The sequence below is a fragment of the Dasypus novemcinctus genome, chromosome 12, assembly GCF_030445035.2.
Source record: "Dasypus novemcinctus isolate mDasNov1 chromosome 12, mDasNov1.1.hap2, whole genome shotgun sequence".
Taxonomy (NCBI): domain Eukaryota; kingdom Metazoa; phylum Chordata; class Mammalia; order Cingulata; family Dasypodidae; genus Dasypus; species Dasypus novemcinctus.
The window spans coordinates 62,181,113-62,199,907 of NC_080684.1; the positions used below are offsets into that span (position 1 = coordinate 62,181,113).

An 18,795-nucleotide genomic window follows, 5' to 3' on the forward strand; every position below is an offset into this window, starting at 1 on the left:
TCTATTTGGATTTATTCTAATTGGAGTTCACAGTGCTTCCTGGACACATAGATTCATGTCTTTCATGAGAGGTGGGAAATTTTCAGCCGTTATTTCCTCAGATACTCTTTCTGTCCCTTTTCCCTTCCTGTCTCCTTCTGGAACTCTCATAACTACATATGTTGGTGTGCTTCATATTATCATTCAACTCCCTGAGTCCCTGCTCATTTTTTTCCATTCTTTTCTATCTCTGTTCTTTCTCATCAATTTCAGTTGTTCTTTCTTTTCTGTCACTGATTCTATCTTCCTTGATTTCAAATCTGCTGTTGTATGCCTCTATTTTTACTCTCACTTACTGTGTCTTTCATTCCCATAAGCCATGTTCTTTTTCTATCCAAGATTTCAAATTTTCCCTTGTGCTCACTTAGTGTCTTTTTTTAAAATTAAATAATTTATTTATTTCTCACCTCCCCCCATTGTTTTGCACTCACTGTCTGATCTCTGTGTCCATTCACCATGTGCTCTTCTGTATCTGCTTGTTTTCTTCTCTTTAGGTGGCACCAGGAGCCAATCCTGGGACCTCCGGAGTGGGAAAGAGGCACTCAATATCCTGTGCCACCTCAGCTCCCTGGTCTCCTGTGTCCTTTATTGTCTCTCCTCTGTGTCTCTTCTTGCCACATCATCTCGTTGGGCCAGCTCTCAGCATGGGCCAGCACTCTGTGCAGGCTAGCACTCCTGTGCAGGCCAGCACTCCACGTGGGCCAGCTCTCCACTCAGGCCAGCTCACCACACCAGCTTGCCTTCAATCAGGAGGCCCTGAGAACCAAAACCTGGACCTCCTATATGTTAGACAGGAACCCAATAGCTTGAGCCACATTGCTTCCCTTTGTATCTTCTTAATATCTCCATGATTTGATTTAGGAGATGTGTATGATCCTCATTGATTAGCTATTTCAAGTCTTATGTCTCATCTGGAATTTTTATTTGTTCTTTTTCTCAGTCATATCTTCCTTTTTCCCTGTATGTCTTGTGATTTTTTGCTGATGTCTAGGCATCTGATTCTGATGTTGAATTTACTCTGATGTTCCATTTCTGTCTCTTACCTAGGTATTTACTGTTAATTAGCTGTGTGTTACCACTGCCCTTTGACTTTTGGTTCCACTTGTTCTAGCTATTTACCAGGGCTAAGGACCCAGGAATGGGGTGCAGTCCAGTTTCCAAGGACCTCGTAGAGAGGAGCAATAAAGTCATCTGGTTGCTTCTTTTTTTATTTATTAGTTTTCCTTTTTCATGCAGTTTTCCGGTCTGGCAAACAGGGTGCTCGTGGGCAGACCTCTCAGCTCAGACCCCAGGTGCTAGGGGGGAATGCATTCAGTATAACTTCTCAGGTGGGTGGGAAGTGTAAAAGCAACGTCCTCAGGGACGTCCAGTCCTCACAAACAAACTTTCCCAGAGGCTGTTCTCCACCCTTGGCCAGTCACACCCTTCCTCCATCTGCCTCTTCAGCAACCAGCCTGGGGCAATAGGGAGGTGTTTGCGAAGGCAAACTATCTTTAGCTCCCTGCTGGCAGTCAAGGCAAACAATATCACAGTCCCACCCAGCCTGGAAGTGTGGGACCCCTCCAATGCAGCAGATCAAGTTCACTGGCCAAAATCTGAATTTGCGGAAGGCTGTGTCCCTCTCTCTTTCCTTTCTTGGGGTAGAAGTCCCCTGCAAACTCCTCAATCCAAAGGCAGTTCACAGCCCTATAGTCTGCAGACTGCTATTTAATCCCATAGGTGGGGGTTAGGGCACCTGTTCTTGCTTTTGCAGCTCTAATCAGGATTTTTCAGTGAGCTGAGACTTCTTTCCTTCACTTCTCTCTCCCCCACATTTTTTGCCTTTAGGTCCTGGAAGTAGTGAGCTCAGTATCTTTCTATCTAAAAGAGAAGAGAAGAGTTGGAGAACTTAAAGCCATGTAGTAAAGATGTAGGCTGCACTTTTATTTCTGCAAACCTTGCCCAAAACATCCTTGTAAACAAAGGAAAACCACTGAATTTTGTATTTAGTTCCAGAGTTATCCTCCAAAATTAGTTTATATTCTTTTCTTGGGGTTTATATCTACATGTTGAAACCATGCCAGTGACTTTAGTGTTGGTGAAGGCATTGTATTCCAGAGAAGCTACATGGTCAGAAACTTCATTAAACAGAGACAGCAATAATATTAGAAGCATAAGTTTGCATTATAGAATGTCTAAGAAAAGCAATATAGAGAAAAAAAAAATCCTATTAAGTATGTGTTAAAATAATGTTGATTAAACTCATAAGATATGTTCTTAAGAGTCTTGGGAAGATCGAGGGAAAGGGGGAAAAAAGGATCAGCTAATATTCAGGGAGAAAAGAGAGGAGAACAAGGAATGGTTTTGGCAGGAAGAATGCAAGGCCTACTGAGTCAGGATAAAAAATGACCCGGTAGAGAGTAAAGGTTTGGAGTTTATTCTGATCACAACTTTCCCACTCCCGTCCCGTCCCCCCAAAGATAGTTGAAGTCCAATCAACCAAGCCATTATGCAGCATGGCAGGTGGTAAATAATGACAGCAATGGGACAGCAGGGAAATGGAGACTTATGTGTGTCATCACTCTTCTTACTCTTCTGACTAAAAGAGCAAGGCAGATTCACTATGTATCTAAGGTACACCTGATGGAGGAGAGTAGGAGGGACGGCAGTGTCTGAAGGACTATGTGGAGGTGATGGCTCAATCCAGCTAGAACTAGGTCTTGAAGACCAGCCTACTCAGAATATGTTGTTAGAAGGAACTCTTCGGAAAGAAACTCCTACTGATTAACATGCCATATACATGTGAGGGGGCTTCCACTCAAGGTTAATCCCTGAACAGGGACAAAATGAACAAAAAGGGATTGAACCAGACCACAGTCTATCCACCCAATGAATTATACTTAGAAGGTGCTGCCCTCTACATGGGGCTGTCAAATTGTCCTTCCACCTTCACAGTTGCTCACAATCTAGAGCTGAACAAGTAACTGTGAAGCCAGTCAAGATCTATATCCTAATCCCTGAAAATGGCAAGTTTCATTCCAAATGGTCACCATCCAGGAATCTTCTGCACTTCTTTCACACGCCATAGTCAGTCTATGTATCCACTGTCTTGGTGCTGAGGTACAATAAATGATTTGGCAGATTATATCCCTGTAGCATTAACATACTTATTTGCATACTCACTTCAGATAGGAAAGAGTGAAAAATAAAAAGGAGTTATAAGGCTAAATCAGAAGGAAGAGACTATACTGCAAAATATCGTATAGGAGAAAGGAAAAAATAAGGCAGGAGCTGTAGGTATTACCTTTCCCCAAGAGCCAGTAGGTATCATCCCATCTTCAATAACAATTAATTGCAAGGCTAACGAATTCTTTCTGTCTGTGTTTTCTGATTTTCAGCTGCATAAGGAAAATAGATACTTCATACATAATATGCTGAGGTATATCAACATTAGCTAGCTTCAGTATCTGGAATGAAAGCTCAATAAATCATAGTTTTGACTCATTATCCTAGAGCCTCAATAATAAGAGTTTAACTTTTCTGCTATGTATAATTTCATCTATTGTCTTACGAAGGGGAGAAAACCATGTAGGATATTGAATTTGTTTTCCATCTTACATCTTGAGAACTGCACATTCAGGAAGTACTGAAAGAACCTCTCCCTTTCTCTTTTACCTCAGACACGATTAAAATCTTCATTAACAAACCATTTGCTTAGCATGGGTATGCTTCTTTCCAGAAATAAATCTGCACTTAGGATAACTTGGCTTACCTCTGCAGTCAATGGAAAGACTTTTTCTCATTTGTTAATGGTGGGCTCTGATTCAAAAGAATAAGATTCATAGATGCTGACTTAGATGTTAACCTTTTAACAAACGTATAATAATCATCAACAATAACAACGATAATATGTACTAGGCACACTTAGAAGCACTTTTCACATATTAACTCAATTTAATCTTTACAACTTTTGGGGCTAGATATTATCATTTTCACCACATTACAATTGAAAGAACTAAAGCACAAAGAGTTTAAATAACTTGCCCAAGACCACACAGCTAGTAAGCAGCGGAGTCAAGATTCAAGCTAATCTGTCTCCAGAGTCTGAACTTGTAAACACTATACTAAGTTGTTTCTCCAAAGTATCACAAAAAGCAATGGGTTTAGAGTCAGAAAACCCTAGTTCCAATTCATGTAAGAAGATCAGCCTTTCTGAGGCCCAGGTCCTACACTGGGATTGCTATCAGGATTAAAGATGATATATTTTAAGAAAATACAATTAACTCTAAAATACTCTACAAATATGAAAGAGAATTATTGTTTTAAACCTTGTACTGGATCTCATTTTAAAACTTATTCTTAGATAACATTTCATCCATTTTCACTAATTTTACTATGGATCCTAAAATATCTGAATATAACTATACCTTCTGATAGTGTTCTCTATGTTCATTTATAAAATATTTTAAAGCCTTAAACTTTTCAAATGTCTTTGAAGAACAGATTAGTAATTTTTAGAAGGTTGGAAAAATTGTAATTTTTTTTCCAAAATATCATTTCCTAGACCTGTTTAACTGGATCCTCAAGACTTGCTAGATAAACGATAGAATCCTCTCTTCAAATTTGGTTGTTATATCAATTTTTTATTACTGCCATGACAAGTTACCACAAACTTGGCAGCTTAAAATTACTTAATACTAAGTAGTTTAAGTACTTAAGTAGTTAACTACTAAAAACACTAAATACTAAGCTGTATTATCTTCCAGTTGTGGTAGTTAGATGTCTGACACAGACCTCTCTGAGCTAAAATCAATGTGTCAGCAGGGCCACATTCCTTTCTGGAGGCTCTAAGTGAGAATTCATTCCCTTGCTTCTTCCAGCTTGTAGAGACCACCTGATTGGCTTGTGGCTCCTTCCACCATGGTCAAAGCCAGCAGTGTACACATTTCAGACCCTTCTTCCATTATCACATCTTTCTTTCTACATTCAGGAAAGATGCTCCATTTTTAAGGACCCATGTGGATACATTGGACCCTCCTAGATAACCCAAGATCCATTTCAAGGACTTTAATCTTAATCACAGTCTCAAAGTATATTTTGCCACATACAGTAACTTATTCTCAGCTTCTAGGGATGAGGACGTGGACATTTTTGGGTGGCCATTATTCTGCCCACCACAGTTGTGAATGTTAGGGACAAAAACCTCAACTTGGTATATTGGATTGTCAACATACAAAAGTTTGAAGGCGATTTCATTACAATGTCCTAAAAAACCTCCAAATCAAAATAGCTATAATGAGAGAAAGAAAATAAAGTCCAGCTAGTCTGATTTAGACTAAAAAAAAGCCTGACAAATGGTGGATGATGGCTAGCAGTGCTACATTAATAATAAAACCAAATGATAGACCTGAAAAGTATCCAAAATAGGATGATGAATAATCTCCACTCATTGTACCTGCAGTGTGTTATTGGGAATAAAGACCCTCCTTTCTTGGCAGCAGACTTGGCCCAGTGGTTAGGGCATCCATCTACCACATGGGAGGTCAGAGGTTCAAACCCCAGGCCTCCTGGACCCGTGTGGAGCTGGCCCATGCGCAGTGCTGATGTGCGCAAGGAGTATCATGCCACGCCACGCAGGAGTGCCATACCACACAGGAGTGTCCCCCGCGTAGGGGAGCCCCACACGCAAGGAATGCGCTCTGTAAGGAGAGCCACCCAGCAAGAAACTGCTTAAGAATGGCACCGCCACACAGAGAGCTGACACAAGATGATGCAACCAAAAGAAACACAGATTCCCGTGCCACTGACAACAACAAGAGCAGACGAAGAAGACGCAGCAAATAGACACAGAGAAAGACAGCCTGGGTGGGGGGGAAGGGGAGAGAAATAAATAAAATAAAAAATAAAAAATAAAAACACCTCTTTAAAAAAAAAGAACCTCCCTTCTGATCCTAGCCCATCATTTCCAGAAGCAAAATTTACAGTCATATACTATCAGAAGCAAGACAAACATCAGATAAAAGACCTCCCTTCTTACCAAAGGTTTTAAATATATATATACACACACACATATTTTTATTTATTTATTTATGTCTCTCCCCTCCCCCCACCCACCCACCCCAGTTGTCTTTTCTCTGTGTCTATTTGCTGCGTCTTCTTCTTTGTCCACTTCTGTTGTTGTCAGTAGCACGGGAATCTGTTTTTATTTGTTGCGTCATATTGTTGTGTCAGCTCTCCGTGTGGGTGGCACCATTCCTGGGCAGGCTGTACTTTCTTTCGCGCTGGGCAGCTCTCCTTACGGGGTGCACTCCTTGAGTGTGGGGCTCCCCTACGCGGGGGACACCCCTGCGTGGCATGGCACTCCTTGCGTGCATCAGCACTGCACATGGGCCAGCTGCACACGGGTTTGAACCAGGGATCTCCCATGTGGTAGACGGACGCCCTATCCACTGGGCCAAGTCCACCACCTATATACATATTTTTTAAGATAAATTAAAGAAATAAAAGAAGTGAGGTATTCTGTCTTGTTCTTGTTTTAATGGCAACAGGGATTAGCTAAATGCTGCTAAAAAAGAGTTGTCAGTTTTTAGAAGATGAAGATTTCTATGTGTGCTTGTTTTGGTGAGCAGTATAAAATGATGCATCCACAGAGATACTGAGTATCTGAAGATAGGAGTCCAATTTTGAGGCCTGCACTTTTCCCTCATACTATTTACATGTTTCCAAAACCCTAATGGATGTTTGGATGCCGTGTGTGGTATCCAGCAGCTGTACTCGGGAAAAGTAATAGCAACATTAGTCTCATTATAGCCTATTTTGTCATTTCCATAAAATTGTATGCCATTTTGCAGTCACCAGGATTTCTAAGTGACCAAGAAGCTCTGAACAGATAAGGACAGATCATTTGCTTTGTCAAAGAGAATTACCTCAAACCCCAGAACAGAACAATTTTAATTACAGAGTCCTACATTGCAGGAGAGGTGGCCCTTGCTTTAAAAAATACATGTGTAAAATTTTGGGAAGATGGTGGAGTAGGACACTGCAAGAATCAGTCCCTCCAGCACAGCAATTATTAAACAGGCAGAACTGTCTGAATCAACTATTTCGAAACTCCAGAGTCCAATAGAACACTGTGCAGATCGAGGGAAGATTTACAGGAAATACTAGTAAATTGCTCTCTCCATACAGTCAGTTACTGTCATCCATCTCCCACTCTCATGGCAGGTAGCAATGGGGTCCAGCCCCTGGCATGGCTTGCTAGTGCCAGAAAGGGACATACAAATCCAGTTCCCCATGATCCAGCGGGGCACAGGCTGATTGCCAATCGCGGCATTTGATTAGTTACTTCAGATTGCTGGGCCCAGCTCTGAGGGCAGCCATGGTTCCAACCCACCCCAGACAAAGGCGGTGGAAGGGACGTCAAGATAATACACTCCCTCTGGGCTGTGGGGGATCATCGAAGGGCTGCATTTTCTGGGCAGGGGCCAAATCAAGAAAGCACAGCTTTGGGGAACTATGGGAAAAGCCCCTGGTACTCTCCCTGGTCTCTCCCTCATCCCCTCCGCAGGGCAGTTTGGAGCCAGCTGGCACTCCCTTTGCAGGCCCCTAGGCTTGTTCCAGCGAGGAAAGTCTGACTTGGGAAACCCCTCTTCGGCAAGCCTCCCCTCCCAGAATTTGCCCTCCTCGCAAAAGCAGCTTGAGGCAATAAAAGCAGTATAAGAAACAATTGAAATGGACAACCTGGAGCAGAGGTTCACCTGCTTTAACTGTGGCAGTGAAACACCCATGAGAGGGAGAAAGTCTGTTTCCAGAAAGTAGAGGAGTATTCAAATTCCTGTTACAGGGGAACTCCTAAGGTCCCTAACAAGCACAAGCCCAGGACAACACGTGGGAGAAAATACAGGCAGGGCCCTGCACTGTTCATTTGCTTTTGGTTGACCTTCCTGATAGAAACGCTGAACTCTGCTGGAGGGCACCAGGCAACACAAAGCCAATTTGCAAAGACAGTGAAAAGTGGTTTTTGCTTTGGTTTGCTTTGTTTTGTTAGCTCCTGACACTTAAAGAAATCTTTGTTATATCACAAGCTGGTTACAAATGCAAGAAACAGAAATATCAGGAAATAAATCCAAGAGTTACTATTTTAAAATATTAAAATGTAGAGTATGCAGCAAAGATTACATTACAAAGAAACAAGAAATGATGGCCCATCTCAAGGAAGAGGATAAAAACCTAGAAAACATCAATGAAAAAGACAAAATTGTGGATGTACTGGACAAAGACATTTTAAAAAGTGATCTTCAATATTCTCAAGGAGATGAAGGAAAATACAGAGAAAGAACTAAAGAATATCAGGGAGAAAAATGAAGGACAATATGAAGATCTCAATAGAGATAGAAATTTTAAAAGGAACCAAGCAGAACAACTGGAGTTGAAGAACAAAATAACTGAAATGAAAAATTTCCAGGAGGGTTTCAATAGCAGATTGGCGCTTACAGAAGAATCAGTAACCCTGAAGACAAGACAACTGAAATGAGTCAGGCTGAAGAGCAGAAAGAAAAAAAATTATAAAAAGCAAAATTAGCCTAAGCCACATCTGGGACACAATCAAGTGTACCAATATACACTAATATACATTATGGGAGTCCCAGAAAGAGAAGAATAAGAGAAAGAGGTAGAAGGAATGTTCAAAGAAAATCCTTGACAGAAAACTTCCCAAATTTAGCAAAAGACATGAAAATGCATATCCAGGAAGCCCAAAGAACAACAAACAGGATAAACTTGAAGAAAAATATACCCCATCACATACAAATCAAAAAATGGCAAATGCAAAGAACAAGGAAAGAGTACTGAAAGATGCAAGAGAAAAAAAAAACATGCTATGTACAAGGGAGTCCCAATTAGATTAACAGCACTTAATAGCAGAGTTCCAAAATATATGAAACAAATACTGATAGTTTTAAAGGGAGAAATAGACAGTTCTACATTAGTAATAGGAGACTTTAATACACCACTTTCAATAATGGATAGAGTATCTGGAGAGAAGAGCAATAGGGAAATAGCATTCAAAGATACAGTAAACCAACTAACCTAATATACTTATATAGACTACCTCACCCAACACAGGGAAATACACATTCTTCTCTAGTGTACATGGATAATTTTCTAGGATAGACCATATGTTAGGTTATAAAACAAGTCTCAACAAATTTGCAAATATTGAAATCATACAATATATCTTCTACAACTAAAATCGTTGAATGAAGCTAGAAATCAATAACAGAGGAAGAAATGGAAAATCCACAAGTATGTGGAAATTAAACAACATACTCTTAAAACAACCAATGGGTTAAAGAGAAAACCACAAGGGAAATTAGGAAATATCTTGAGGTGAATGAAAATGAAAATAAAACATACCAAAACTCATGGGATGCAGCAAAAACAATGCTGAAGGAAATTTACAGTTCTAAATGCTTACATTAAAAAAGAAGAAAAATTTCAAATCAGAGACTTAACCTCAAAACTAGAGGAACAGGAAGAAGAAGAACAAACTAAACCCATAGCGAGCGGGAGGAAGGAAATAAGAGATACTAGAGTGGAGATAAGTGAAATAGAGAATTTTTTTAAAAAAACAGCAATAGAGAGAACCAGCAAAATCAAAAGTTGGATCTTTGAAAAGATCAATAAAACTGACAAACCTTTAACTAGACTGGTGAATGAAAGTAGAGAGGACACATATAACTAAAATCAAAAATGAAAGGGGGCTCTCTGCCCCTTCCCGTTCGACAGACAGCCGCAGCTCTTCGCGCAGCTCCAGCCGCATCCCTGAGACAAGATGGTGAAGATTGGAGTAAACGGATTTGGCCGTATTGGGCGCCTGGTCACCAGGGCTGCTGTGAACTCTGGCAAAGTGCAGGTTGTTGCCATCAATGACCCCTTCATCGACCTCAACTACATGGTCTACATGTTCCAGTATGATTCCACCCATGGCAAGTTCAAGGGCACTGTCAAGGCTGAGAACGGGAAGCTTGTCATCAATGGGCATCCCATCACTATCTTCCAGGAGCGAGACCCCGCCAACATCAAGTGGGGTGATGCCGGTGCTGAATATGTTGTGGAGTCCACTGGTGTCTTCACGACCTTGGAGAAGGCTGGGGCTCACTTGAAAGGTGGCGCCAAGAGAGTCATCATCTCTGCCCCTTCGGCCGATGCCCCCATGTTTGTGATGGGCGTGAACCATGACAAGTACGACAATTCCCTGAAGATCGTCAGCAATGCTTCCTGCACCACCAACTGCCTGGCTCCCCTAGCCAAGGTCATCCATGACAACTTCGGCATCGTGGAGGGACTCATGACCACTGTCCACGCCATCACTGCCACCCAGAAAACTGTGGACGGCCCCTCTGGGAAGCTGTGGCGTAACGGCCGTGGGGCTGCCCAGAACATCATCCCTGCATCTACCGGCGCTGCCAAGGCGGTGGGCAAGGTCATCCCAGAGCTGAATGGGAAGCTCACTGGCATGGCCTTCCGCGTCCCCACCCCCAACGTGTCTGTCGTGGATCTGACCTGCCGTCTGGAGAAAGTGGCCAAATACGATGACATCAAGAAGGTGGTGAAGCAGGCATCAGATGGTCCCCTGAAGAGCATCCTGGGCTACACTGAGGACCAGGTTGTCTCCTGCGACTTTAACAGTGACACCCACTCTTCCACCTTTGATGCTGGGGCTGGCATTGCTCTCAACGACCACTTTGTCAAGCTCATTTCCTGGTACGACAATGAATTTGGCTACAGCAACAGGGTGGTGGACCTCATGGTCCACATGGCCTCCAAGGAGTAAGAGCCCCTGGACCACCAGCCCCAGCAATGGTTGAGAGGAAAAGTGGCAGCTGCTGGGGAGTTCTGACCCCAACCTGATCCCCCACCACTGAGCACCACCATCCACCACAGCTTCCATCCCAGACCCCCTGGAGAAGGGGAGGGGCTCAGAGGGCCCTACCTTGTCGTGCACCATCAATAAAGTATACTGTACCCAAAAAAAAAAAAAAAAAATCCCATCAATTTACTTAAAACATTTAATAAAAGATGCTTGAGAAAATTTTTAAGTACCAAATACTTGCTATGTTATTATCTTCCCTGTTGGAAATATTTAATTCTTTTATAAGCTAAATTAGAGTCTAGAATATGTGTCACTGATCTGAACTTTTTATTTCTGGTTTTCAGATCCGTATGTGAAGATTCATCTGATGCAGAATGGAAAGAGGCTGAAGAAGAAAAAGACAACAATTAAAAAGAACACACTGAACCCCTACTACAATGAGTCATTCAGCTTTGAAGTACCTTTTGAACAAATCCAGGTAATGTCAAACATAATTTTGTCTTCCCACTCAATTTCACTCCTTCAGACCACATAAATTATACACACAGATCTTGTAAATTATCACTGCATATCCCCTCATTAGAACTGCAGTTCTTATTCCCATGCACATTTGATGCTCCAGCTACAGCAAGAGGGATGATAAAAATATACAGCACAGAGTGTGCTGATTCATCAGCCAAAAACAGTTGGCATCTTCTGTTGAGCAGAAATAAAGAAAAAGAAAATCAACAGACCAGCTCTGCTAACTGAAAGGTACATCCACAAAGGTTAAAAGATTAAGATAAAATGAGCTTTCACTATTTATTCCTAACTATGGTATGTAATTCCTCTTATCACATCTTTATAATCAACAAATACAAGTTTAAAAAATATTTTTGGTTAATGCTAAATATACAGCATCTTTTGTCTTTGATTATTAAATGATAATTAACAAGAGAAAAGTTAGGCTAAGTTGATTTTTTAATTGTTCAAATTTGGCTTTCTGCGTTTGAGTTGGAATGGAGGGATATTTTTGTAAATATGGAATCTTAATTTGCTTGATTACAATTGTTATGAAAGGACATATTCTACTTAAAGACCTGACAGTTAATGTGTTCAAAATAGGATATTTCATGTAGCCAAAAGTATAACCTGTAGGCATTTTTAAAAATATATTTTAATTTTCTATTTTGTATGTGTAGTGAGACTCTCAGAACCCAAAATTCTAATCCAATGGACTGTTTATCATCAATCTTTAATGAGTATTAGAGAGTCAAATTTTTAAAACTACAGTATTTTTATACTTTAGTAAACAATTGATATGAGTCCATCATTTCAGAGTATTTGCCAATAATTTGGAGAAATGAAGGGTAGAGATACAAGACTACAAATTTCTAACAGTCCAGAATATCAAGTCAGCAAATATTCTTCAGTTATAGATTTTTACTTTTAATCTTTTCTTAGAATACAGTTTCTTATGAGTGAATCACCTTTACTTCATGAAGAAAGCTACAATAATAGATACATTTATTGTGCTTTTATTATGTGCCTAGGTATACATTAAGCACTTTGCATATACAATCTTATTTAATCCTCATGATAACCTTATACGGAGGTGCCATCATTGTCACAATTCTGTAGATTTAAAAAAAAACCTGAGGCTTAGAATTCCCTCATATATAAAATAGGAACAACAATAGAATCCATGACAAAGTGAGATTAGGCATCTACTAGAGCAGTGCAAAGACATAGGAACACCCAGTAAATGGTTCCCATCATTATTACTATTCACCAAGCTAATGTCTTCCCCTTTAAAAATTAGCATTTTATCAGCAAATTAATCAAACAATAAGATTAAAGCAAGATTTAAAGCAGCACTGTCCAGATCTTTCTGCAATAATGGAAATGTTTTTATCATTTGTGCTGTCTAAGATGGTAGCCACTACTCACAGATGGCTATTGGGATTACCGAGGAATTTTATTTAATTGTAAATAATTTAAACAGTCACATGTGGCTAGTAGCTACTCTATTTAATAGTGCAATTTAAAAATTACAAAAACCACCTGTAGTCCCACCATCTTCACATTGGTTCATGCTCTTATATAGCCTCTCTCATATATATTTTCACACAGTGACAAATTATACCTACTTACTTGCTTTCTTCTTTTTTTTTTCCACACTACCCGCTGCCCCTACTTATTTGCTTTCAACAGCTGTTACATATATTGCAGAGGACCTGATTCCTGTCTCCAGTCATGTGTTCACTAGCCAGAATTAATCAACCCACTGCTTTGGGCCCATTGGCTAAACCCTAAGATATCCAATTTTCCCCAACCATTTATTTTGCAATATTTATTTTAAAGAGCTCTTTTGAGTTCTAAGGCCTTATTCCTATGAAAACTAACACCTCCTGGCATTTTATTTTTAATTCTGCAAGACAATATAAGGCATGGCATTGCGATGAAAAATCCTATTGTAAACCTTGTCCTTGAAGCTACAATTCCAAACCTTTTTAAAAATAAATGTCCTATATTCAACCATAAATGGCATTATATGCAAATATATTGAAAGTGAAGCACATTAGAAAAGAGACTTATGTTGTGTTTCTGGGACAGCAATAACATTTTGTCAGGACACAGAGAACTTGAGTCCAGTATATAGTATATTAGGCATGGAAATAATGAGCAAGCCTTTGACTGCATCCATCTTTCTCTGCTCCTTCTATTAACTTGTTCTTTTGTTTTGTTTTGTTTTGCTTTGCTTTGCTTTCTTTGTTTCAGGAGACCGCTTACCTAGTGTTTTCATTTTCTTGAGAAAATTATTGAACATTTCGCACCTAAAGTAGGAGTTCAGTTTTCCCCATCTTGAGGTTATGATTGTTTAGGCTTCTGTCTATCTTTCTCTAGCCCTAAGAAATGTATTATGAGAAAAGTAAAATATGCTGATTTCCAATAGCACATAGAAACGCTGTTTACAAAAAAAAAAAAGTATAAATAAAAAAACTAATTATACAGGTGGAAAAATGAATCCAAGGGCTCCACAAGGATATTTTATTTTGAGTGCTAATCAATGCATTCCTACATAGAATAAACAAAACTCACTCCACTCCAAAAACCCTGTTATCTTTGTGCTACACGTCCCCCTGTTCCCTGCAATGTGATTACACCCTGAAGAATTTGCCTAGGGAAAGTTCCAAGAACCAAGGGGCTCCTGCTTCCAGTTCCAAATACCATCCAATAGATAGGTAATCCCCTTGATAATGGAATCAATCCAATGCTGCAGAAAGGAAGATGGGACTTTGTCTCCTTTATTGTCAGCATAATTGTATTATATTTATCTAAATTCCATGTTATCTAAATTTATGTATCTAAATTCCACTTTCAGATGTGATCATTTTCTCTGATCTGAAGCTGTACATTAGTGACATCACAGCACACTGGTACAACAAAGCAGCCCAGAGTCCACTAAGTCCACTAAAGGGCTCTAACTCAGTTGGATCTTCATCTGGCCCTGGCTCTCATGATGACATTTTCTGTGCCTTTTAACTCTGGCCACCAAATGTTATGCATTCTGCTTTAGTTTAAACTCTTCCTTTATTTTTGTACTCAGTTTTTGGAGGGGAGCCATCACGTATTCTGACTAAATGGATTCATTTCTTAGGAAGCAGAACTAAAATGTGCACAATGCTATGGATTTTCTTTCCATCAGTTTAGTCAGTTCAAAAAGTAAATTATTAAATACTCACAATCAGATTGAATCACTGAATACAATCCTGTGTGATCTAACAGATTATTTCCATTAGATGTCAGTGTCAAATATGCAGCAGTTACTCAATAAATGTTTATTGAGAGAAGGTATGAATGAGAAAGAGTATCTTTAGTTACCACCTTTTAAAGGAGTTTTACTACCCCACCACATTTTGTACTCACTATGTTCAAATAATTCTATTTGGCTTTATATAGAATAGTGGCTGCCACCAACCCCAACCACCAAAATGGGATCACAGCACATGACTACTTTGGGAATTGCAACCAAAAAATAAACAAATAAATAAGAATGGTCTGAATACAAATGCCAGAACTTTCACTGATGAAACAGAAATGGATTTCGCGGTTAACCCCAGTTGACACCAGCAGCATGGCATGGTGGTTTACAGCACAGGCTCTGAAGACCAAACGACCAGTCATTTATTCCCTATGTGACCTTGGACAGATTACTTAACTTCTCTAGTTTGTGCCTTATCTTTAAGATAGCAATACTAATAGGATCTATTGTCAGGGGTAACTAAATTAGTTCATATATGAAATTTTTTAAATGCCAAATATATAATAAGGTTTTAACATTTATTGTTTATTTTGAAGTTGATGATTGATGCTGGTAAAATAGGGATTGGACCCAGGTTTTCCTATTTGCGTCCTCAGTATTGTACTCGTGGTTGGAGATGGTTTCTTCTTATTTCCAATTCCTTAGATCTCAAGGAAGCTTTGAAATAGGGTTTTATCTCTGAAGCTGGGTGATTTGTGTTTCTTTTGTGTATTCTTTCAGAAAGTGCAAGTGGTGGTAACGGTTTTGGACTATGACAAGATTGGCAAGAACGATGCCATCGGCAAAGTCTTTGTGGGCTACAACAGCACTGGCGCAGAGCTGCGACATTGGTCGGACATGCTGGCCAACCCCAGGCGACCCATTGCCCAGTGGCATACCCTACAGGTAGAGGAGGAAGTTGATGCCATGCTGGCAGTCAAGAAGTAAAGGAAAGAAGCCTTTCTGCATTTGCCCACATAGTGCTCTTTAGCCAGTATCTGTAAATACCTCAGTAATATGGGTCCTTTCATCTTTCCAGCCATGCATTCCTAACACAATTCAGTGGTACTTCAAATCCTGATTTAATTTGCACAAATTTAAATGTAGAGAGCCCCTAAATCCTTCATCATGCCACTGCCCTAGAAATCTACTCTTCTTTTAAGCAATATGATGTATAGATAGAGCATGACTGAAATTTATTGTATCACACTGTTGTATATACCAGTATGCTAAAGATTTATTTCTAGTTTGTGTATTTGTATGTTGTAAGCGTTTCCTAATCTGTGTATATCTAGATGTTTTTAATAAGATGTTCTATTTTAACAATGTAAATTGACTGAGATATAGGAGAGCTGATAATATATTATATGGTAAATATAGTATCGTCTGCATTCCAGCAAAAATATCAACTTGTGAGGCACTAGTACAGTTAAACTGACATCTTAAAGGACAACTTAAATCTGAGCTTTATATCGAATCATTTGAGTACCAAGATATGTTTACACCACGTATTTGGTGGGTGAATCCAATTTTGTAGAATTTCTTCACAGGCAAATTAGCATGATCTGAGCAGCACCCAGGCTGACCTCAATGAAGCATAATTACAAACCAGAATAGCATCTGTCTGTACATATTTACAGAGCTCAAATCATGGCTTCACTCTTACATTTTGAGGAAGCAATTGAACAGGAGTCAATGATTTCATATTATTGCATCTAGAGTAACAACATGATGGTGTTCTCTGTGTGTGTATGTGTGTGTGAGTATACGTGTACATTTGTTTGGGGATGGGGGTGGGAAGAAACTGAGGGGAAGAAGTCAGCATTTCTGAAATATTGCCTGACTATTAAAAAGAAAAAATAGCTCTCCGTTATCACCTTTATACAAAATGTGCAGCCTGTGAATTCTGTTCCAGATTTCACACCTTTAATCATTCTAAAAGGTATGCACATTAGACTTTGTAACAAAATATTTTATTATACAAAACCAGGTTAGAAGGAATGCAGAATATTTTTAACACAGCAATCTGTGCTTATTACAAAAAAATTACTTTGTGTTAAACAGACAGTATTGTAATCCCATCAAAAGATGAAAAAAACAATTAGCCATAGTTCTGAATGCACTTCAATTAAGCCAAAACAGCTAGTGATCTTTTTTATATACTCTTTTTACTTAAATAAGTTTTAATTTGTCCTTTAAAAAAAAAAAGGTGAAATAAAACCAAGAACAAGTTCTAGAAAACTGAAGCAACCTCTTATGTATACTAGACGCTTGCTTTAGGAGGAGTTTTTAATGTTTTCAATGTTATTATGTAGTAAATGGCACTATTATGAAGCTACTAGTCATTCCCTAAGAGTCTTAAAGGACTGCTCTGTGTAACACTGTGACTGCCGTGTGTGCTTAGAAACATAGTTTCCTCAGTGGATAGCACTCAATTTATTCTGTAGTGATCTTGTAACGATACTGCCATTCCCTTCTACTGCACTGCCCAACGTGTGTGTAGCACAAACAGTTCTCATTACAAAGGACCAATTCAGAACTGAAAAGCTATGCATAGGACAAGAAAGAAACATAGAATGGGGTGGAACACACAGCATTTTGTCAAGCACTGTGCAATATTCCGTATTTTTCCCCACTATGGTAGACAACCACTTTATGGAAGGGCAGCCTATTATCTCACACTGCATCTAGTCTTTTTTTCCCCACTCTCTGTCCTGTGACCCATTTTAGCTCGTAGGCCACAGACAGTAGTGATTTTTGGAAGTGCAAGTTTATCTTCACAAATACCAGGACAAAATAGAGGAAAACTAAGCACCAGTCTCATGTTCACACTTTAGGATATAATACCACACTTATAAAACTCAGAGAGAATCCAAAAAAGGGCTGATGGTAGGTTTCAAAAATGGGGTTGGCTGATCCCTAATCACAGAATCCCTCCCTGTCATGATTTTTTTCCTCATCAAAAGAAGAGGCATGCCCTTTGGTCTTTCAGCCCAGTCACGTCAAACTCTTTAAGAACTGGGACACACACAAAGAACAAAAGGAGAATAACAATTCCCTCTTCTGTCAAGGGTTCATACTTTTTTAAAAAGCATAGATAATAGAAAATGTACAAGTCATAGTATGAGATTAAATATCGGGTTAAACTGAAAATTCAAACAAGACTCGTTACAGTGTAAGTGACCAAACCTCACCAAAGAAAGAGACTTGATCCACTTTTTAAAATTCCTTCAATATCAGAAACTAAAATTTAATTTCACTGTCTTCCGTTTTAAGTAGTTCATACTGAAACAACACTTTAAAACAAGCAGGTTCAAGCTGTAAAATATACATTATTTCTTGCATTAAACTACTATTAATGCATTCTCTTGCAACACTGCCAGATATGGGACTGTCACCATAGGATTAGTTGGTACTTTGCCATCTTTCAAAAGTCAGTGACTGAACCTGCTTGATGACCAAGATTCATCCTCAGATAAGCCACGTGTACCTTTCTGACAAAGCTGTGTGAAGTATTAGAATCTGATGCTCTAGAAAGATCCTAGTTGCCTTTGTGTATATTTACTGCCTGCTTGAGTGTTTCTATGTGTGGATTTTCTCTGTATCTTGTAGAAATGTTGGGGTGTTTTCTTCTGCCATACGGCTCGTGGCCCGCGAGCCAACTCCTTTAGCTGTATTTTACCTTCATTTTTGATGAGGTGGTTTAAATTTTGTTTCACTTTGTGTAGTGAATTCCACAGTAGTTTTCTGATTGTTGTTAAAAAAGACTTAACATATTACACAGATATTCAATAAAAACGTTTTATTTCCTGTTGATTTTGATGCCTTTCAACTCTTTTTCTTACGGGACTCTGGTGGTGAAGGCAGTGGCTGTTGACTTGGGCCTGCTGAAAGCAGTGGCAGTTAAACAAAAGCGTGCACTGAACGACAGCCTCTGAGGCATGTCTATGAATACAGAATGGCTCAAAGGAAAACAATGCCCAGGGAGGATTGGGCCATTACGGAAGAGTGTTAAGGGCTATGTCATTCTCAGGATTTGTTTCTCTGCCCTGTTTATGATGAATTCATCAGGCACACTTTCAGGATTTCTCCTTTGCTCAAAAGATGTCTTTTGGAGTTT

At 39.5% G+C, this 18,795-nt stretch overlaps 1 protein-coding gene and 1 pseudogene across 7 annotated transcripts in view; both read left to right on the forward strand.

Annotated features, from left to right (window-relative positions):
- The window catches only part of SYT1 (synaptotagmin 1), a 611,949-nt gene extending 593,458 nt beyond the window's left edge, over positions 1-18,491 (forward strand). For all 7 annotated transcript variants that reach the window (XM_058308469.1, XM_058308473.1, XM_058308470.1 and 4 more), the window contains 2 exons: positions 11,236-11,369; positions 15,417-18,491. In XM_058308469.1, coding sequence (XP_058164452.1) covers positions 11,236-11,369; positions 15,417-15,623 — 341 coding nt within the window. In that variant the 3' untranslated portion in view covers positions 15,624-18,491. The remainder of the gene's footprint in view (positions 1-11,235; positions 11,370-15,416) is intronic.
- On the forward strand, positions 9,794-10,957 carry LOC111759027 (glyceraldehyde-3-phosphate dehydrogenase pseudogene; annotated as a pseudogene).
- Positions 18,492-18,795: the final 304 nt, after the last annotated feature.